This window comes from Schistocerca nitens, unplaced genomic scaffold, assembly GCF_023898315.1.
Source record: "Schistocerca nitens isolate TAMUIC-IGC-003100 unplaced genomic scaffold, iqSchNite1.1 HiC_scaffold_375, whole genome shotgun sequence".
Taxonomy (NCBI): domain Eukaryota; kingdom Metazoa; phylum Arthropoda; class Insecta; order Orthoptera; family Acrididae; genus Schistocerca; species Schistocerca nitens.
In genome coordinates, this window is record NW_026045909.1 from 7,909,362 (window position 1) to 7,932,611 (window position 23,250).

Sequence of the window (23,250 nt, forward strand, 5' to 3'; positions counted from 1 at the left end):
GGAAATCTGTGTGTTCACCTTGTACTGGAATTGGTCAGTGCATCATTTTTGTAACACATTTTAGTATGCAAGACGTGCAGTAAATTGATAACAAAATCCAACAATATCCAAATTATAATCTTGTGTTACCATAGTTTTGATGACATAACTAAAACGAGCTTATATTTTTTAAACAGAAATAAAACATGAGTTTTAAAAAATTGTATTTTCAGGAAACAATTATTTTTCTTATTTCCAATTTAATTTGAAGTTTTAATTACATCCAAAATTATTGTCATTATTACTATTTTTGTAATTTATTCTGAAAACTTTTGTAAACCAAAAGATTAATCATATACGTAACCTCTTTGGATGTAAATTTGATTGTAAGATTGCTGAATTGGAAAAGCTTGTATTATCTATGTTCTTCCTCGAGTTAACTTCTTGTTATGGTGCGAGCTGTGGTCTGTTCTACCTAAGTGTTGTTTGTTTTCTGCAGCAGAATTTAGACTGATTTGTTATGTGATGTGGAAATATAAAACGGAGAAAATGAAACAAGATCATAACAAGCAGTGTCCAAATTTGAAATAAAATCCCAGCCTGGACGTAAAAAATGGTTCTTCTAAGTGAGCCATATTTTCAACAAGCCACATTATTGACAAGTAGCAACAAGAAACGCACAAGTAAAGTGATGACTATTACTAAAACTTCCTTCTCTTTTGAAATGGTTTCACTACACTGAAGTCAGACTATCTAAAAAAGTGCTCTTGAATACGGTTTCTCAGGGAAGGCTGTAATAACCTGCACCTATGGTTTTGCAAGATTGTTTGTGTGAATAAAGCAAGCTGTTTTTCACACAAGTGGCTTTTCCTGAAACCAAGCTGATTCTTTGAGAGAACATGTTTTCATCTAGGAATGTCACAATGTCTGAGCTTAGAATATGCTCTAGGATCCTGTAACAGACGGACATCTACAATATTGTCTCTACAACTTCTGCAAAGCCTGCAGCTCCCTTTTAGGAATCATATCCCCTCAATGTCACACCTATGAAGCAGCTACTTATCTCAATGAGGCATGCAAGCCATCCCATAGTGGCAATGTCCATAGTTCATGTGGGATCCTTGTAATTACACAAGAAAGAAAACATAAAAAAATTCTTTATAATACAAACATCAACAATGAATCTATAATTATGGATTATTTTTGGTTTGAACTAAACTCCAAAATTATTGAACAGTAAATTGGATAGCACTACAAGAGTATTTCCTTTACTGTCTTACACTGAGAGTTTAAGACACTTCAATTGAATGAACATTTTCCTTCAGACATCGAAATTCTGGGTGTGTATTCTATACAGGAAAACACAGTTTCATGGCGATTTCATACTTTATTTGTTACAGTCTAATGAATATGATGAAATTTGTAATACTTCAATCTCCAAAATACAGTTTCAGGCTTTTTCTAGTTATATGTTACATTTTAGTTATGATAAAACTTAAAATAGTGACTGCCTTTGTGATTAAATCCCTAACCATACAAAATTATTAAAGTCAGATTAACAGCAGTAAATATGAAGAGCCAAACATAGATATTGGGAAAGTCTCACACATGATTTAAATACAACACTCAACTTGACAATATCTGCTGAGTTTGATTTGCAAATAGATTACCAACAGAGAAAATATACACAGTGAATTTGCATCTGCAAAGAATTTTCAGTTAAAAAGAAGTTTTTTATTTACAAAAAGGAAAAAAAATTGCAGAATGTAACACATGTATGTACAACATCACAGACAGTAACTGCATGTCTTAAATAAAACTTAAGATGCATAGAAACTGCCACAGCAATATAACATACTCCGAAATTGCTGTTTTGTGTCAAGTCATATTTTTGTGCTTCATTGGGGTGTACGGCAAGAATAAATAACAGAATGAAAATATTGATTGGCGACTCCATGTTGTCTTGTGCACAACGACCAGATAACAGGTATACTTGAAAAAAGAGACAGCATTGGTCGTATATTTTCACTTTCATACTGAAATGAGAACTAAGCAATGCCTGAAAGTGTACATACAACATTAAATAAATTATTTTAACTGTAAAATGAACTCATTACAGTTGTGAACAGTAAAAGAAATATTGCACAAAAAGGCTCATTTAATCACTAACAAGGATGAAGGTTTTGTACAAGCATTACTGAGTGTAAAAGTAATGGCCTAATACAATTTCTAACTTTGATGCTTTGTCCAAGTGAGATTTTGTATCAGTGTCAACTATAACATAAAATTTGAAGTTGTTTCCAACTCAGTTCTAATTTACTGTTTATTCACAGACATATAAACATAGGTTATGCATCATGTTGAATACATAGATTAAGTATCACTAACTTGTTTTTTCAAACTTCTTGCTACAGAACTGTTAGGCAAGCAAAGTTACATCACATGCAGCAATCATCTTGCCCTGTATAACACAAGTGTTCTTTTTCATCATTATTTGTAGTTACAACAGGTATGGCTTGAGTGTATCTATGTATACAAAGAAGACTGAAAGAACAGATGGTGAACTGTGGATTGTTCAAGTTCCATTTTAGGCCACAGGAAGACTATCACAATCATATATAGATGCAAAAAGTATCTCTTGACACATTTACATACTTGACTATGTTGATGTGTAACTGTATGTTTTCCCTGTAACTACCATGTGTATTACAAAGTAAAATATTTGTTTATGAGTCTGAATTCTAGCTAAAATTTTTGGAATGGGTAGTAAAAACAGAAAAAGAGAAAATTACAATTGCTTCATATAAAAGTTAAAGACTGTAGGCATTTTGATTCAGATTAAGAATTCTGGGAAACTCATAGTACGGACAAGGATTCTTTATTGTAATTTTCACTCTGTATCTCTCTGTTGACGTAGCAGGTTGTCATGATGACAGGACATTAATAAAGCAAGTGATCAATGGTCAGCCTATGTTTGTGTTATCATCTATTCAGAACAGGAGTTCTCAAACAGTTGCAGATAGCCAAGATGCTAACTAACACAAAAGAAGGAAAATCTTTTACAATGAGTATGTATAACACATTCCTCCTAAACAAGATCAGTGTAGTGTGCTCTCAGTGACAAAGGCCTTGTCTTGCCTAGCAGACAAACAAATCAAGGTGTTTAAGAACTCATTCAAATGGAAGGGAAATTGCCCTTTAAGACTACAATTTAAGTATTTTCAAAATACATTGCTGTCCTTCAAGGCACACACTTCACTGTGTCAAGATACAACATTTTGAGTTGTTGTGATCTCAGGATTGTCTTCTACAAATGAACATGCTGCTGTACTATTCTCATGCACTTAGTTAGCGACTGTGCTATACCCTCTTTTATCAAAATGTGTGTCCAGCAACAATAACAACACATATCATCTCCAACTTTAAGAACTCACCATGAAGAAAAATGAAGGGTATAATGTTTAACAGTCATTTGCAAAGCAATAACATAGTTTTACAACACTTGTTACTTAACAATCCATAAATATGTTAAAATACTATCTACTTAAATGTATCTCTTTAACAATTATTTCTTGTGACGCAACATGTGTCCCTCTCATCATAATGCCCATTGGGATATGAATTACAAATTGCTAAGACTTCCTGTACCCAAACGACTCGCATAACAATTCTACCCAAATGACTCACATAACAATTCAAATTTGAGATGCATCAAAAATTCTTCCCAAAACTTGAGCAAATATGTATATGTGGTCACCTGTGTGAGCTGCAAGACAATTACAGAAGTATCACACTGCTGGAAGAACCTATGAATGTCAACAGTCAGTCAGTCTATTGAGCAGTGCTATAGTGTATCTGAAATGGAATAACCTGACATCCTATGCAAAGACTTATCCTGTTTCACAGTAATGCTCAAACAATTTTTTTACAAAGACAGAAACTCATACTCTCTAGTTTCACATATCTTTTTCTGAATGCAAATGTACCGTGACAATCAAAAGTGCACAATAACAGTGAAAATAATAAAATCTATAAAATGGATATCTTTCAAATGATCCTTACTAATACAATGCACAGAACATCAACAGTATAATTGCCATGTATACATGCCAGCAGCTCAGTCAATCAGTTCCACGTAATTTGCCGGGAAGAGACCAAATGTTCCATCAGGTCCAAGTCCTTGCCACCAGCCTTCATCAATCTGATCAATATGTGTAATTATATCACCAGGGTCAAAAGTTATTTCTGTAGCATCGGCTGCAAAGCAAACATAACGCTTGACTTGTTTATAATGTACACAATTACATTTTAATATCTGATAGCATTCCACATAGAAAAATTAATAAAACTGGTTTATATGGATGCAAATGCAACTGCTACTATTATGACTTTCCTTAATATCCAAGTAACATAGCATATATTAGAAACAGAGCATTAGTTCAGCATTCAGGAACTGGGAAAAGAATCAACAGAGGAAAATTTGAAGATACCACACCAATATCTGCCAATATGGTTTGGAAAAGGACTATAACTAGAGGTCTGCGCGGATAAGAAAAGTGCAATCCGCATCCGCAAGGTCCTAATCCGCAACCGCAGCAATTAACCCGCATCCGCAAGTTCCTTATCCGCATATACTTAAGTTTTGAATGAGTAATTAATAGTAATAGACAGTAGTACTTAGAATTATGGTATGTAATGACATAGTTATTGTTAGGGTGCCATTTCTGCGACAACTTAACTACTTTTGACTTCTTAAATCACAGGAAATGCTCTTTACCTACTCTAAAGCAGACCATTCCAAACAGGAAAGCATTGGCGCTCCGTAGCACACACAGTAGTGGTTCGGATCTCGTGAGATTGGAAACGCTATTTAAAAAAAAAAAAAATTATATTTCGCTGCTCTTGTGCCAAGGCAGCTGAAAATGACGATGGTTTTAAACTGTTACTAGCAAATTGTATCATATACCGACAGTTTTTTTTGTACTCACTGCTTGGATGTGTCAAATTTTGAAGCCATTCATGTCAGCTGATGATTATATTATAGCTTACGCATTCAGTCCTCGTCATTACCAGTTGAAAATATTTACAGTATTAGTCCTTCACTGCAAAATGCTGGCGCACCTGTGAAAAAGTTAAACTGCCAGCAATAATGGTTGGTTGGTTGGTTGGTTTTGGGGAAGGAGACCAGACAGCGTGGTCATCGGTCTCATCGGATTAGGGAAGGATGGGGAAGGAAGTCGGCCGTGCCCTTTCAGAGGAACCATCCCAGTATTTGCCTGGAGTGATTTAGGGAAATCACGGAAAACCTAAATCAGGATGGCTGGACGCGGGACCAGCAATAATTGACGTTGTCCGGAAGAAATAACTCGTCTTCCGAAGAGTGACAACAAAATAAGTGGTTATAGAAATTAGGAGTGGTTGGATGAAGTAGCAGTTCCTTAGCACTCACTGCACCGTACTTGGCCCCCACATCAATAAAAAACTGTGCCGTCTAGAGAAACCCAGATCCACATGCAACTTCGAATTTGTTTTCCTTCACTAATGTAAAATCACCTTTTTTCACCTTACACGAAATTGTATCCATCGATATGGTGTTCATTTGAAGAAAGAACTCTCACTGATATTTGCTACGACGCACATTGTCACTCGGCCACTAAAATGCGCTAACTGAAGGCAGCGGAAAACTGCAACGGGCACCTGTCTGGTAGACAGTGGGCAGGTTTGCCACCCAGAGAGCACTTCACAGGCCACACGAAAGACACGGTCATGGAAACGAATTAGGCGCAGGTCTCTTGGGTACAGCTACGCCGCTCGTAGCCAGGGGCTGAGGGCAACACACATCTGCTCTACCCGGGTCCTGCAAGATTCCAAGAATGTCAACAGACTTGAAGTTTTGAACTAACATTGCAACATACGTACTGGGCAGATGCCTTGCTCATTATCCGCAGATGACCCGCGGATATCCACGCCGGTTGCGATTTTATCTGCCAAGTAACAAATACCGCGGATATCCGCATCCGCACAGACCTCTAACTATAACAAAGCAATCCAACCTGAGATTCTTTTCCCATTTTGTGTGCCTGTCCTAATTCTTGAAGGGGCAAGACTTATTCTTCTCTACATGATTTATGTTGACCTTTTATTAGTACACCATCTTTCTCTTTCTTCTTAGAGATATGTAAGTTTCAACTGGTAACTATACATCAGTCTTCTATTTAAAATTTCTTATTTCCTATGCAGAACTAACAAAATGATTTCACTTTTTTTAGAGGTAGAAAAAATGTTATTTTTTATAGACATCAGCTGCATTTCAAACCAATAGGTTTTCAGTACCACTTCAGAAGCTGACAGAAGAAATACTGACCATCTTGTGTGATGAATAGGGTGAATCCTGGACATTTCAAACTTTTTGTTCACATAATGAATCTGACTGTTAATGCTGCTACACCACGATCCATAAAATAGATATCAACAGTACATGAAAGCCAAATGGGTATTCCGTATTAAGCAACTCAGCTGTGGAACTACTTTTTATCTTAGTAACACCCATATATGCTTTAAAACAATGGAACTAAGTGATTAAATTTAATTTACAATGGGAGATAAGAAAAAAACAAAAAGCACCAAAAGCTCAAAAAAGAGTTTTCATGTAGTCCATCATGAATTTTTGGCTAGAAATTACATCATTAAACTATGGGCAGTCCTCAATACCATCACAGAGGTAGATTCTTCAAAAACTTAAATTGGTGATTGCAGAAACCACATCACTCTGGAATATTTTGGGGCATATTTTATGGTATTGATGGATTAGTCTGGGATCAAAAGACAGTGTGTGAAGAATTCATTTGAGAAAAATATAAAATTATGAGACACTATGGTTGGGCAGTATTTTATTGTCAGGATGTGACAAGTCTTAGCACTGCTGAGGAGGGTGAACAGGAGACAGGGGAGAGGGGGGGGGGGGGGGGGATCGAAGAAAAATATCTTGGACAAAGGTTAAAAAGGAGGGCACCTGTATGAGAGGGACCCACTTGTTGACAGAACAAGGGGAAACAATGATGAAAGGGGAGGCTTCAGATAGAATATGCAGTCAGAGATTGTTCATTGGTAAATGGTGTGCCAGCCTCAGTCTACAGATTAATAGGATGATAGAGTGAGGAGTAAAAATGGATAGATGAAGAGAAATGAACAGTAAAATGAATAATGCAACCAAAAACTTTTTGACATATATGGCAACTCCTCCTCTCATCATATTATCTCTACTTACATGTGCAGCTAATTTGTACCCATTGACGGTAACCTTTTGCATATCAGTGACAATGTGATGCTCATACAGGCATAGTACATCTATTACATTCTCAGTTTCTATATCTTCTAAACAAAGCAGAAGCTCATCAATTTTATTCTTCAGTCCCCCAATATTTTGATGAAATATACTAACATTATTTTTCACTTTACTTTTGTGAGTATCTTGAACTTTTTTAACATCTTTATACTTGCCTGGCTGAGTTTCCCACTGGACACTGATCTTACACTAAAAAAGTGTTTCCACCGTGAGATGTAGTTCCTCCCTCCTTTAAATTTCCTGCTATCAGCCCAGCCAGTTTGCCCTTAATTATCCATCATAGCTTCAAAAACAAGTTTTTGGGAACTGAAGAAAGATTTTCAATTTATTTTCCTTTCCTGAAATCCTCCTTTTGTATTAACAGTGATTTTGTTTTATCACATTTTTATTAGGCTGCTTCCTTGTATGTTTCTCTCTTCAGCACGAATTTTGCAATTGCTTTAAAACTAACTAGCTGATGAGCTAGTGACAGTAAACTTTCAACATAGCTCAGAAATATGCGACAATGCTGTCATGTCCTAGTTCATGAATCACGGGCAACGTATGAGTGGCCAAGTAAGTGGTCCCGACAGTCGGGACACCAGTTACTTTGGAAGAAGGCTGGGCATCTCGGACATATTCTGAGTCGTGGTCACCTTTGTGCTCATACGGCAAAGACTACCAAATCCACCGGTTAGTCCCTCAACCGTTAGGGGTAAAACCCAATGGGACTCGGGGCAAGTAAGTCTAGCAACCTGCTTCCCTGGTACTTTAAATATGATGCTGGCAACAATCAGAGCAAAATGCCTCGGACCTTTGGAGGTGACTGAGTCCCACCTCTAACTAACAAACCAGGGACTCCTAAGATACAACTTGGCAAACAAATGGTAATGAAATGGGGAGCTATTAATATCAATGGGGGCTACTCTGGGAAGAAGGAAGAGCTGGCAGAGGCTGCAAGTAAGATGGAGCTGGACGTTTTAGCTGTTAGTGACATTCAGGTAAGGGGTGAGAAAGAAGAGGAAGTGGGAGAATACAAGGTCTACCTGTCAGGGGTCAAAGCAGGAATAGCACAATGGGGTGTAGGGCTTTACATCAGGAAAGAAATGGAACCCAGTGTAGTTGCAATAAGGTATGTGAACGAACGACTGATGTGGATAGATTTAACAGTGTCTAGCAAGAAAATTAGGATTGTGTCAGTATATTCGCATTTTGAAGGGACAGATCAAGATAAGATGGATAGTTTTTATGAGGCACTCAGTGATGTAGTTGTTAGAGTAAAGGACAAGGACAGTGTTCTGCTCATGGGGGATTTTAATGCCAGGATTTGAAATCGAACAGAAGGGTATGAAAAGGTTATGGGTAAATTTGGAGAGGATATGGAGGCCAACAGGAACGGGAAACAACTCTTGGATTTCTGTGCCAGTATGGGCTTAGTAATCACAAACTCATTTTTTAAACATAAGAACATTCACCGGTATACTTGGGAAGGCAGGGGAACCAGATCTGTCATTGACTATACAATAAGAGATCAGGAATTCAGGAAGGTTGTGAGGGACACACGCATATTCAGGGGATTCTTTGATGACACCTATCATTATTTAATCTGCAATGAAATTGGGATTGTGAGGCCGAAAGTGCAGGAGGTCGGGTCCATATGTAGGAGGATAAGAGTGGAGAAACTTCAGAATAAGGAAATCAGGCACAAGTACATAACAGCGATCTCAGAAAGGTACCAGTTAGTTGAATGTAGTCAATTACAGTCATTGGAAAAGGAATGGACAAGGTACAGGGACACAGTACTAGAAGTGGCTAACGAAAGTCTTGGAACAGTAGTGTGTAAAAGTAGGATGAAGCAAACAGCTTGGTGGAATGACACAGTCAAGGCAGCCTGGAAAAGGAAAAAGAAGGCGTATCAAAAATGGCTACATACTAGAACTCAGGTAGACAGAGAAAGTTATGTTGAAGAAAGAAACAAAGCCAAACAGATAATTGCAGCATCCAAGAAGAAATCTTGGGAAGACTTTGGAAACAGGTTGGAGACTATGGGTCAAGACGCTGGAAAACCATTCTGGAGTGTAATTAGCAGTCTTCGAAAGGGAGGTAAGAAGGAAATGACAAGTATTTTGGACAGGTCAGGAAAACTGCTGGTGAATCCTGTTGATGCATTGGGCAGATGGAGGGAATATTTTGAAGAGTTGCTCAATGTAGGTGAAAATACGATCAGTAATGTTTCAGATTTCGAGGTAGAATGGGATAGGAATGATGATGGAAATAGGATCACATTTGAGGAAGTGGAGAAAATGGTCAATAGATCGCAGTGCAATAAAGCAGCTGGGGTGGATGCAATTAAGTCGGAACTCATCAAATACAGTGGAATGTCAGGTCTTAAATGGCTACACAGGATAACTGAAATGGCCTGGGAGTCGGGACAGGTTCCATCAGACTGGACAAAAGCAGTAATCACACCAATCTTTAAACATGGAAACAGAAAAGATTGTAACAACTACAGAGGTATCTCTTTAATCAGCGTTGTGGGTAAAGTATTCTCAGGTATTGTTGAAAGGAAAGTGCGAGTATTAGTTGAGGACCAATTGGATGAAAATCAATGTGGGTATAGGCCTCTTAGAGGTTGTCAGGACCAGATCTTTAGCTTACGGCAAATAATGGAGAAGTGTTATGAGTGGAACAGGGAATTGTATCTATGCTTTATAGATCTAGAAAAGGCATATGACCGGGTTCCTAGGAGGGAGTTATTGTCTGTTCTATGAGATTATGGAATAGGAGGCAAACTTTTGCAAGCAATTAAAGGTCTTTACATGGATAGTCAGGCAGCAGTTAGAGTTGACGGTAAATTGAGTTCATGGTTCAGAGTAGTTTCAGGGGTAAGACAAGGCTGCAACCTGTCTCCACTGTTGTTCATATTATTTATGGATCACATGTTGAAAACAATAGACTGGCTGGGTGAGATTAAGATATGTGAAAACAAAATAAGCAGTCTTGCATATGCGGATGACTTAGTTGTGATGGCAGATTCGATTGAAAGTTTGCAAGGTAATATTTCAGAGCTAGATCAGAAACGTAAGGACTATGGTATGATGATTGTTGTTGTTGTTGTTGTTGTTGTTGTCTTCAGTCCTGAGACTGGTTTGATGCAGCTCTCCATGCTACTCTATCCTGTGCAAGCTTCTTCATCTCCCAGTACCTACTGCAACCTACATCCTTCTGAATCTGCTTAGTGTATTCATCTCTTGGTCTCCCTCTACGATTTTTACCCTCCACGCTGCCCTCCAATACTAAATTGGTGATCCCTTGATGCCTCAACACATGTCCTGCCAACCGATCCCTTCTTCTAGTCAAGTTGTGCCACAAACTTCTCTTCTCCCCAATCCTATTCAATACTTCCTCATTAGTTATGTGATCTACCCATCTAATCTTCAGCATTCTTCTGTAGCACCACATTTCAAAAGCTTCTATTCTCTTCTTGTCCAAACTGTTTATTGTCCATGTTTCACTTCCATACATGGCTACACTCCATACAAATACTTTCAGGAATGACTTCCTGACACTTAAATCTATACTCGATGTTAACAAATTTCTCTTCTTCAGAAACTGTTTCCTTGCCATTGCCAGTCTACATTTTATATCCTCTCGACTTCGACCATCATCAGTTATTTTGCTCCCCAAATAGCCAAATTTCTTTACTACTTTAAGTGTTTCATTTCCTAATCTAATTCCCTCAGCATCACCTGATTTAATTCGACTACATTCCATTATCCTCGTTTTGCTTTTGTTGATGTTCATCTTATAGCCTCCTTTCAAGACACTATCCATTCCATTCAACTGCTCTCCCAAGTCCTTTGCTGTCTCTGACAGAATTAAAATCTCATCGGCGAACCTCAAAGTTGTTATTTCTTCTCCATGGATTTTAATACCTACCCCGAATTTTTCTTTTATTTCCTTCACTGCTTGCTCAATATACAAATTGAATAACATCGGGGAGAGACTACAACCCTGTCTCACTCCCTTCCCAACCACTGCTTCCCTTTCGTGTCCCTCGACTCTTATAACTGCCATCTGGTTTCTGTACAAATTGTAAATAGCCTTTCGCTCCCTGTACTTTAGCCCTGCCACCTTCAGAATTTGAAAGAGAGTATTCCAGTCAACATTGTCAAAAGCTTTCTCTAAGTCTACAAATGCTAGAAACAAAGGTTTGCCTTTCCTTAATCTAGCTTCTAAGATAAGTTGTAGGGTCAGTATTGCCTCACGTGTCCCATTTCTACGGAATCCAAACTGATCTTCCCCGAGGTCGGCTTCTACTAGTTTTTCCATTCGTCTGTAAAGAATCCGCGTTAGTATTTTGCATCCGTGATTTATTAAACTGATAGTTCAGTAATTTTCACATTTGTCAACACCTGCTTTCTTTGGGATTGGAATTATTATATTCTTCTTGAAGTCTGAGGGTATTTCGCGTTTCATACATCTTGCTCACCAGATGGTAGAGGTTTGTCAGGACTGGCTCTCTCAAGGCCGACAGTAGTTCTAATGGAATGTTGTCTACTCCCGGGGCCTTGTTTGGACTCAGGTCTTTCAGTGCTCTGTCGAACTCTTCACGCAGTATCGTATCTCCCATTTCATCTTCATCTACATCCTCTTCCATTTCCATGATATTGTCCTCAAGTACATCGCCCTTGTATAGACCCTCTATATACTCCTTCCACCTTTCTGCTTTCCCTTCTTTGCTTAGAACTAGGTTTCCATCTGAGCTCTTGATATTCATACAAGTGGTTCTCTTCTCTCGAAATGTCTCTTTAATTTTCCTGTAGGCAGTATCTATCTTACCCCTAATGAGATAAGCCTCTACAGCCTTACATTTGTCCTCTAGCCATCCCTGCTTAGCCATTTTGCACTTCCTGTTGACCTCATTTTTGAGACGTTTGTATTCCCTTTTGCCTGCTTCATTTACTGCATTTTTATATTTTCTCCTTTCATCAATTAAATTCAGTATTTCTTCTGTCACCCAAGGATTTCTACTAGCCCTTGTCTTTTTACCTACTTGATCCTCGGCTGCCTTCAGTACTTCATCCCTCAAAGCTACCCATTCTTCTTCTACTGTATTTCTCTCCCCCATTCCTGTCAATTGTTCCCTTATGCTCTCCCTGAAACTTTGTACAACCTCTGGTTTAGTCAGTTTATCCAGGTACCATCTCCTTAAATTCCCACCTTTTTGCAGTTTCTTCAGTTTTAACCTACAGGTCATCTCCAAAACGAAAATAATGTCAGTGGGAAAGAAATATAAACGGATTGAGTGCCAAATAGGAGGAACAAAGTTAGAACAGGTGGATGGTTTCAAGTACTTAGGATGCATATTCTCACAGGATGGCAAAATAGTGAAAGAACTGGAAGCGAGGTGTAGCACAGCTTTTGCAGTGAGCGCTCAGGGAGCGAAAGCTGGGTGGATTCAGGTTACCTTATCAACAAGGTTGAGGTTACAGATATGAAAGTAGCTAGGATGATTGCAGGTACTAGTAGATGGGAACAATGGCAGGAGGGTGTCCACAATGAGGAAATCAAAGAAAGACTGGGAATGAACTCTATAGATGTAGCAGTCAGGGCAAACAGGCTTAGATGGTGGGGTCATGTTACACGGATGGGAGAAGCAAGGTTACCCAAAAGACTCATGGGCTCAGCAGTAGAGGGTAGGAGGAGTCGGGGCAGACCAAGGATAAGGTACCTGGATTCGGTTAAGAATGATTTTGAAGTAATAGGTTTAACATCAGAAGAGGCACCAATGTTAGCACTGAATAGGGGATCATGGAGGAATTTTATAAGGGGGCTATGCTCCAGACTGAACGCTAAAAGGCATAATCAGTCTTAAATGATGATGATGATGATGATGATGATGATGATGCAATATTAACTCACTTTCTTGTCTGGTGTGTAGCGGATGGTAGTTTGTGTAGAACTGCCATTTCCCCATTTACCTGTTCCATTCATGAATGTTTTGTGGTAAGAATGAATCCTGATAAGCCTCCGTGTGAGCTCGAACCTCTCTAATTTGTACCTTCATGGTCTTTTTAATATATACATGGTAGGAAGCAATACATTAGTTCACTCAGATGAAGATAAACTGAAATAAACCTGAAATTTTCCACATTTCTCTGCTGTAATCTCATCAAAATGTTTGAAATCAACTGAAAAATTTCACACACCCAAGACTAAAAAGAATAAAATAATTTTTAAATAAAAATCTTTTTAATGCAACAAGTTTTTAAATTGGACCACAAAGAATAATGCATTTTCTCCTAGCCCCATATAGATAGTCCCAAAAATGTGTGCATGTGAATTTTTAATAACTATGACAATATTCGTAAAATTTAAAATAAGAAATGTGGGATGCATGTAATACGTAATAGTAAGAAGCACTGAGAAATATCATATTATTAGTGACTTAGGTGAAGTATTCATGCATCAATTATCTATTACTCACCATATAGCAGAAATGCTGAGTCGCAGATAGGCACAACAAAAAGACTGTCACAGATAAAGCTTTCAGCCATTAAGGCCTTCGTCAACATTAGAGTGTCTCACTGAGGCCTTTACAGACTGTAATTATCCTCCCAACCTTGTACAAAAATAAATCTCCCATGCCTTATCTTTCCAGTCTCCCACCACCTCCCAAAGTCCCACTGTCTGTCCACAAAGGAGCATTCCCCTCGTAACTCAGTACCACTCAGAATTACATTCTCTGCAGGGTTTTGACTACCTTTCGTCATGCCCTGAAATGAGAAATTTCCTACCCAGTATCCTTCCCACCCCTCCCACAGTGGTAGTCTGCTGTCCACCGAACCTACACAATATACTTGTCCATCCTTACACAACTCCTTACCTCATCGCTCATACCACTGTAACAGACCTAGATGCAAGACCTGTCTCATACATCCTCCCACCACCACCCACTCCAGTATGGTCATAAACATCACCTATCCCATCAAAGGCAGGCTACCTGTGAAACCACTCATGTGATCCACAATCTAAGCTACAACCACTGTACTGCATTCTATGTGGGCATGACAACCACAAGCTGTCTGTCTGCATGAATCGCCACTGACAAACTGTGGCCAAGAAACAAGTGGACCACCATGTTGCCGAACACACTGCCACACATGACATCCTTAATTTCAATGACTGCTTCACAGCCTGTGCCATATGGATCCTTCCAACCCAACACCCAATTTTCTGAATTGCACAGGTGGGAACTCTTCCTGCAATACATCCAACATTCCCATAATCCTCCTGGCCTCAACCTGAGTCAGTCACTGCCCTCACCGATCCAGCCCCTTTCTTGTTCCCACTCCAGCACTACACAGCCATCATTCCACTGTCACACTCAGTCTTTTTACTTCTCTCCTTTTCCGCTACTTCTCCCTCCCCCCCTCCCCCCCCTTCCCACCTCTCTCCTGCCCTCCATCTAACCTGCAGTCTGAAGTACTTCACTGTCTGCTAGCTGCACCATACTATCTATCCACCTCCCCGTCCCAGCCTCCTCCTTAACCCCACCCAGTCACCACTCCCATCATGCACTGGTGCTGCTACTACACGCAGTGGTGGTTTCAGTTGCCTGAGACTGCAGTTGTCTCTGTGAGTTGTGTGTGTGTGTGTGTGTGTGTGTGTGTGTGTGTGTGTGTGTGTGTGTGTGTGTGTGTACATGTCTATTGCTTTAATTTGTAGAAGTACTGTCACAGCTATCAAAAATTCAAAGACGCTAATTTTCAAGACTAACTGTGTCGGGTTAGAAATCTTTATGGGGCCAGGAGAAATTATTTTATACTTTTTAGTCTGTTTTAAAAATGGTTTATAAAGTCTAATTATCTATCATGTATTATTCTTCCAGTTATTTTTGAGAATACATGTAATAGTGATACTGCTCTGAAATTACTAACGTTAAACTTGTCACCTTCTTTTATTAACTGGTATTACTGTTGATAATTTAAGCCTGTTTGAAACACACTTGTTGCAAAGACTCATTGATTATGTCAACAAGTTGGGATATCATCAAATCCACAAGTAGTTTTACTCTACAAGTAGTTTTACTCTCCAGTTTACTGATAATCCTTTGTATTTCTTTGGGTGTTACTGGATATGAGCACATTGTTATTTAACTTATTGTAATTTCTCCCTTTGTCCCTGGATTACATTTACATGTGATCAGGTTTTGAGCTACATTAATATAATGATCATTAAATATTAGAGGTGGGTCATCAACAATTTAATTTCTGTGTTTAATGGTGAATTTATTACTTGCTTTATTATGTTTGCCCCTATGATTACACTGTGCAACAATGAAAATGTAAATAAAATGAAAATAGCCAAGACCTATCAATTCTAATGTGCTGATCACGAATATCACAAAGACAATTCAAAATTAGGTCTAGTTTTCATCTCACACTGTTTTATTATGGTGAGATAATTATTTACGGATTTTTATGTTAAGTTTAAAATAAAATATTATAATTGTTTGTCGAAGTCACAATAACTAGTAACAATGGATTATATTATTGTCCCTGGTCTTACTTGTGTGCAATATTTTGGATATAAACATTTTGATAACAGTTTTAGTGATCTTTTTGTTTCCCTCATCTCCAACTTCAGTGACTTTATTAATGCATGTAATAATTTTTGCACATTTGTTTCCAGATTCACTATCAGTTGTTCAAGCTGACTGCTATCGAAGTGAACAAAAATGCGAGTTTGTGTCAACAGTGCTGACACATTTTGCTATGTGTGTGGTGAAGTGACATTTGCTTCACAGAAACAGCAAATAACTCCAATGATTAAAAAGCTTACAGTTGTTATTTTGGGTGCAAAATAGGTGATCAAGATAAACCTAGGCACCACATGTGATCTGCATGGGAAAGGATGTTCAATGCCCTTTGCAATGCCACGAACTGGCATGAGCCAACTAACCATGTCAGTGACTGATCCTTTTGAATGGTTCCTCCTATCAAGAAAGGAATATCTAAGAAGAAGATGCGGACAGTGATCTATTCTAACATTCAATGTGCCATGTGTCCAGTGCGACATGGGGTAGGATTGCCAATACCTGAACCACCAACTGAGTACGAGATTACTTCTGATGGGGATTCTGAATGTCCTGAACCATATACATCACAATATCCAGAGTTTCTTCCACATATATTATCAACTGGTGATCCACAAAAATTGTCTCAAAATGGGTTAAGTGATCTCATTAGAGATGTGGAGCTCTCTAAAGCAAAGGCTGATCTCTAAAGCTAAGGCTGAGATTTTAGCATCAAGATTGCAGCAGTGCTACTTTCTGGAAAGCAATGTTAAGTGTTTCATTCTACCACAGAAGGAGCAACAATTCACTCTATTTTTTTTAATGTGCAAGATGGTTTTGCAGCATGTGTAGACATAATTGGCATAATAAGACTCTCAGAATTAATTATAACCATGATGCATGGAGACTCTTTATTGATTCATCAAAGTTGAGCTAAAAAGGAGTGCTGTTACATATTGATAATGAGCTTTCTTCTATTCCAGTTGGGCATAGTGTGCATATGAAAGAGTCTTACCAAAACTTGAAAATTTTACTAGAAGCCATCAAGTATATGACTCTCAATGGCAGATTTATGGTGACTTGAAAGTAGTTGCACTGCTATTAGGTATGCAGTTAGGGTATATTAAATACTGCTGCTTTCTCTGTGAATGGGATAGCTGAGCTCGTGCATCTCATTACAGTAAACATGAATGGCCCATGAACAAAATATGTAATTGTATATACTGCACATATGGACATTTAACACTTGCAGTCCTTTATATACATTTGTGACTAGTTAATTTCTATATTTTCTTTTGTGCTTTACATAGTTCTGTTACAAAGTGGGCTTACAAAGTATTTTCATTCATGTAATATTATCTTGATTTTTTCGTAATATTTTACTTTTGTACTTCCAGAATGGCACTAAAATTTATCAATGCATAACACATAACATAATTCACATAATTATTCACTTAAAATTTGTTATGCTGAATCTTGGGACATGAACACATATTTAGTTAGTGAGTTATTTATATAAAAATGTAGATTACTTTTTTAAAAAACTAGAGCTAAATATTTGTGAAGATGATTTTGTATCATTTTATACTGAAATAAACATAACTAACTCAAAATCATGCACTTTACACAATTTCACTTCAAATTTGTTGTTTAGTGTTATTTATAACTTTCCACATTAGTTTCATTTTCTTGTTCTCCTTTCCAATGAATAAATTAATATGCTACTATTTTGCTGCTATACAGCTTCTCTGTACTTCTTCCTACATAACTTCGTATATGGTGTCATAACAGTATTCTGCTTTGCAAATTTATTTAGCATCCAGAGACTCGTATTGACTTTTTGATTTCATCTGTTACTCATGCATTTGATTTTTTGTTACTTTTTATTCTCCTCAGAGGGGCTAAAGTATCATAACAGTATTTATGCTATTTAAAGACAAGGATATGATGAATTTTACATCTACAGAACTATTTGTTTCCTTGTTCCAACTTCCATTTTTAAGGTGAGATTAAAGACACTAATGCTGTCTTCATTAATTAATCTCCCTTATATATTTGCTACTGTTAAATTTCTTGGGTGATTTCTCTTAAATCAGTTTAACTGCCTGATGATCTGCGATAACTGTATCAATGACCTCACCTTTACAGACACATTTTGATTTACCAATGAACATTGGGTCAATTGTAGTTTCATTTCTGCTGCCAGGCCTGGTGGCATCTTGTATTCACGTATCCACACTGTATGTTCTATGCACATTAACTAGATGTTGCTCTTTTGTACAGTTATCTCTGAAATTAACAATGAAATCCCCACTGTTTAAGAGGTTTCCCAGGTTGTCAGACAACACTTTACAATTTCCTTTTTTCCACACTGCTTTCATTTTTCTTCTGCATGGGCTCTCTTTCTTTCCTCTATCCATTTTGTTTCTGCTTTCTTTGGAGCTTTGTTCTCTGACTAAACTTACCATCTGGCAACTTTCTGCTTAAAAACCTTTCTGTCCAAAATGTCTAAATAATTTATAGGAGCTTTTTGTAGGTTCTTTTTGATTTCTTGTATCCAGGGTATAGTTTTAAGTCCTTCTATGTATTTAAGAATTTTGTGTGTAAGTCTTGTTTTGGAAAGCCTAAAGATGTGCCCATAAAATTTTGATCACCTTTTTCAAATGTCTGCTGTAAGATTGGACAATTTCCCAGTTTGTCGACAAAATTGTAGTCTATAGCCCTCTTCTGTTTTCTTTGGCCCTAGTATCTTTCTGATGATTTTACGTTTTTCCTTTAATAAGTTTTGTAGGTCACCTTTTATGTGGACTGTCAGGGTTCCACTGGCATACAGGACTTTAGGTTTTAATACCGTATTATAGTGCCTAATTTTAGTTTTTTTTGGACAAGCATTTTTTATTGTACACCTTGTAGGTTCTTTCACAGTCTCTCTTTAGTTTTTAGAGGCAAATACTTTTTGCTATTTTGTTTCGGCCCATAGGTTCAAGAACTTCACCTAAGTATTTAAAATATGGGCTCTATTGATATGAGCGTATTTTGTAGTCAAGTTTTGGGTGTCAGTTTATGTGGCGATGAACTCTGACTTTAGGAAAGACATTCACAGACTAACTTTCTCTGTGCATTCTTTAAGGGTTTCAACCTGTTCGATTGCTGTTATCTCATCATACTCTAGTAAGGCTAACAAGGTAACGTCCCCATCGCAAACCCCCTCAGATTTAGTTATAAGTTGGCACAGTTGATAGGCCTTGAAAAACTGAACACAGATCAATTGAGAAAACAGGAAGAAGTTGTGTGGAACTATGAAAAAAATTAGCAAAATATACAAACTGAGTAGTCAATGCGCAAGATAGGCAACATCAAGGATAGTGTGAGCTCAGGAGCGCAGTGGTCCCATGGTTAGCATGAGCAGCTGCGAAACGAGAGATCCTTGGTTCAAGTCTTCCCTCGAGTGAAAAGTTTAATTTTTTATTTTTCAGTTTATGTGACAAACTCTTATGTTTTCATCACTTTTTTGCGAGTGATTATCACATCCACAAGAAAACCTAAATCGGCAAGGTAGAAGAATCTTTTTACCCATTCGCCAAGTGTACAAGTTAGGTGGGTCGACAACATATTCCTGTCATGTGACGCACATGCCGTCACCAGTGTCATATAGAATATATCAGGTGTGTTTTCCTGTGGAGGAATCGGTTAACCTATGACCTTGCGATCAAATGTTTTCGGTTCCCATTGGAGAGGCATGTCCTTTCGTCTACTAATCGCACGGTTTCATGGTGCAGTCGCAAAACACAGACACTAAACTTATTACAGTGAACAGAGACATCAATGAACGAATGGACAGATCATAACTCTGCGAAAATAAAGAAAGTAAACTTTTCACTCGAGGGAAGACTTGAACCAAGGACCTCTTGTTCCGCAGCTGCTCACGCTAACCTGAGCTCACACTATTCTTGATGTCGCCTATCTTGCGCATGGACAACTCAGTTTGTATATTTTGCTTATTTTTTTCATAGTTCCACACAACTTCTTCCTGTTTTCTCGATTGATCTGTGTTCAGTTTTTCAAGGCCTATCCGCTGTGCCAACTTATAACTACACTGCTGGCCACCGTAAATGCAACACCCTGAAGGAAGCATCCGAATCAAGTGAAATTTACACCATGAGTTTGCAGCGATGAGATATGCAACTGATTAGAATTTCAGCACAGACGCACATCACGCGTGCCTGTGGCGCCACCTCATAGCGCCATTTAAGGCTTGGCGATTTCGACGAGTGTACGTTCGGCACGTGTGTTTACCTTGTGGTTGTTTCACAAGACGATCAGTTATGCCTCGTAGACAACAGCGAACATCTTTTGATCAAGTATCCGAGTTCGACAGAGGAAGGATAGTGGCTTACCGAGATTGTGGATTATCATACAGAGAAATCGCTAGTCGTGTCAGACGAAACCAAACAACTGTCATGCGGATATGTGACCGTTGGATGCAGGAGGGTACGATGGACCGACGTGGTCGATCGCATTCACCTCGGTGCACCACTGCACGTGCTGATAGGCAAATTGTGCGCATGGCAGTGACGGATCGTCAGTGACATCCCGAACCATAGCACAGCACATTGCGTCTGTAACGCATCATCCAGTGTCTGCGCGTACCATTCGACGCCGTTTACAGCAGAGTGGTCTGTCCGCAAGACGTCCATTGCTTCGTCTACCATTGACGCAGAACCACAGACGTCTCCGTCGCCAATGGTGTGATGACAGACGGATGTTGACGGCAGAATGGAAAGACATTGTCTTTACTGATGAGGCACGCTTCTGTCTGCAGCACCACGATGGTCGGATTCAAGTGTGGAGACACCGTGGAGAGAGGATGCTGGACAGCTGCATTATGCACCGCCACACTGGTCTTGCACCGGGTATTATGGTATGGGGTGGTATTGGATATTACTCTCGCACGCCTCTAGTACGCATTGCCGGTACTTTAAATAGCCGGCGCTACATATCCGAGGTGCTGGAGCCAGTTGTCCTTCCTTACCTTCAGGGCTCGGCCACAGCCATATTTCAACAGGATAATGCGCGACCACACGTGGCACGCATTGTCCAAAGGTTCTTCGTCAATAACCAGATTGAATTGCTTCCCTGACCGGCTCGCTCTCCGGATCTTTCGCCGATAGAAAACATGTTGCTCAACGAGTGACCCAGATTACATCCCCAGCTGCCACACCAGATGATCTTTGGCAACGTGTGGAAGCTGCTTGGGCTGCTGTACCCCAGGAACACATCCAACGTCTCTTTGACTCAATGCCGAGACGTGTGGCAGTGGTGATCTCCAACAATGGCGGCTACTCTGGCTACTGATTCTGGCAGGAACCACATGACACAGACGTCTGTAAAACGTAATCATTTGATACTTGGTCAACATGTTACCTACAAAATAAATTGTGTTGTGCTACCTCTTGTCTTTCTTGGTGTTGCATTTACGGTGGCCAGCAGTGTAGATCTAAGGGGGGTGCGATGGGGAGGTTCCCTTGTAAGACGTCAGCAATAGCTAAACATGAAATTCTTATGTCATTCTTGACTCACCCCATCTGTATAGGTTTCCAGCAATTTTTATTCTTCAATTCATTTTCCCATTCGTGGATGACCATGTCCAGCACAAGGTTGAATAGGAGAGGATATAGACCATCACCTTGCCGGATGCCAGTTTTGATCAGGAAGAGCTCAGATATTTCACACATGAATTTCACCTTGGAGGTAGTATCGGTCAATGTTTCTTTGATGAGGTTAAGGGTTTCTGGATCCAACCCTTGTTCTTCAAGGATATCAAAAAGTGCTTTTTGGCCAATTGAGTCTTATACCTTTTTAAAGTCAACAAACATGCAAATTATTGGATTGCTTCTGACTGCTTTATATATTAGCACGGTCTTTAGATTGAAAGTTTATTCTGTGCAGGATATACTGGGGCGAAATCCACCTTGGTATTCACCAATTTTGTTTTCCAGTTGCATAGGGACATGTCTCAATAATTATTTACGTCAGATTTGTCTCCTTTTTTGTGTAATACGTAAATAAATGCACATTTCCATTCCTGGGATAATTTTTCTGTCTCCAAAAAGTCTGCAATGATTTGGGTTAACACTCTGAGAAAATTTGGTCCTGGCGTTTTCACAGTAGCTCAGCAATAATCCCATCTTCACCAGATGTTCTATTGTTTTGTTTTTTAATTTAATAATGTGTTTGTGAATTTCTTCTTGTATTGGTGGAGATGATTCAGGGTGCATGTAAGTAGATTCTTTTTTAGAGAATCTCATAGGTGGTTCCGGACAATTAAGGAGTGTTGAAATATATTGTGCCAGTTCCTTAGAGTTTACCTGGTTAGTGAGTGCAAGTTTTCTGTCAGATTGATTTTTGCCACTTGTTTCCTAGTTTCATAAAAGTATTGAGGATTTTCTGGTGTTTTCTTTAAGCTGTATCACACATTGTATCACACCATGTATGTAATTTTTTTTTCCCGGGGGGACTAAATCTTCAGCTTTCTGGATTATTTTACTGTGAAATTTTTCCCAAGTATCTGTCGGGACTTTTTACAGTTCTTCTCCAAACTTAAGTTTCTTTGATTCTTCTGGTGTCAAATTTCTGCTGGTGCACGCTCTTTGGGGTAAATTTCATTTTTCTCCGTGTTAAATAGTGGTCTGAATCTATGTTTGCACCTCCATGGACTTGTATGTCACAAACTTACTTCTGTAGAGGATACAAGATGGCAACAGGATCAATCTAATATTCACCGAGATCTGTTCAAAATGGTTCAAATGACTCTGAGCACTATGGGACTTAACATCTGAGGTCATTAGTCCCCTAGAACTTAGAACTACTTAAACCTAACAAACCTAAGGACATTACACACATCCATGCCCGAGGCAGGATTCAAACCAGCGACCATAGCAGTCGCGCAGTTCCGGACTACAGCGCCTAGAACCGAGATCTGTTATTGGGGATCTTATGGCCTTTTGTTTTCGAGGATTCTTCCTCAACTACGTTGACATGATTTTAAGGTTGTTTTGTTGGCACAGTTTTTTTTTTTTTGGTAAAATTATGGGTGAGATATTTTTCTACAGTTTTCCAGTATTTTTTTTCTCTGCCTATCAGAGCACTGAAATCATCCAATAAGATTTTGATGTCCTGCTTCGGAATTTTTGGCAATTACTTTCTCAAGATCTGCCCAGAATTTCTCCACAGTCTGTGGATCCTTTCTGTTAGCAATGTTGGTGGAGGCATGAACATTAATGAAGGTGTATTTCTTGTTAGCGCACAGCGTGTGTATTGTCATAAGGTGGCTGCTTATGGGGCACACATCTCCTATGGAGTCTGT

The 23,250-nt window shown here is 38.8% G+C and overlaps 1 protein-coding gene across 1 annotated transcript in view; it reads right to left on the reverse strand.

The window, feature by feature from the left end:
- Positions 1-1,439: 1,439 nt before the first annotated feature.
- LOC126229562 (drebrin-like protein) overlaps positions 1,440-23,250 on the reverse strand; it is a 219,728-nt gene continuing 197,917 nt past the window's right edge. The window contains exon 11 of the mRNA XM_049942330.1: positions 1,440-4,236. Coding sequence (XP_049798287.1) covers positions 4,097-4,236 — 140 coding nt within the window. The 3' untranslated portion in view covers positions 1,440-4,096. The remainder of the gene's footprint in view (positions 4,237-23,250) is intronic.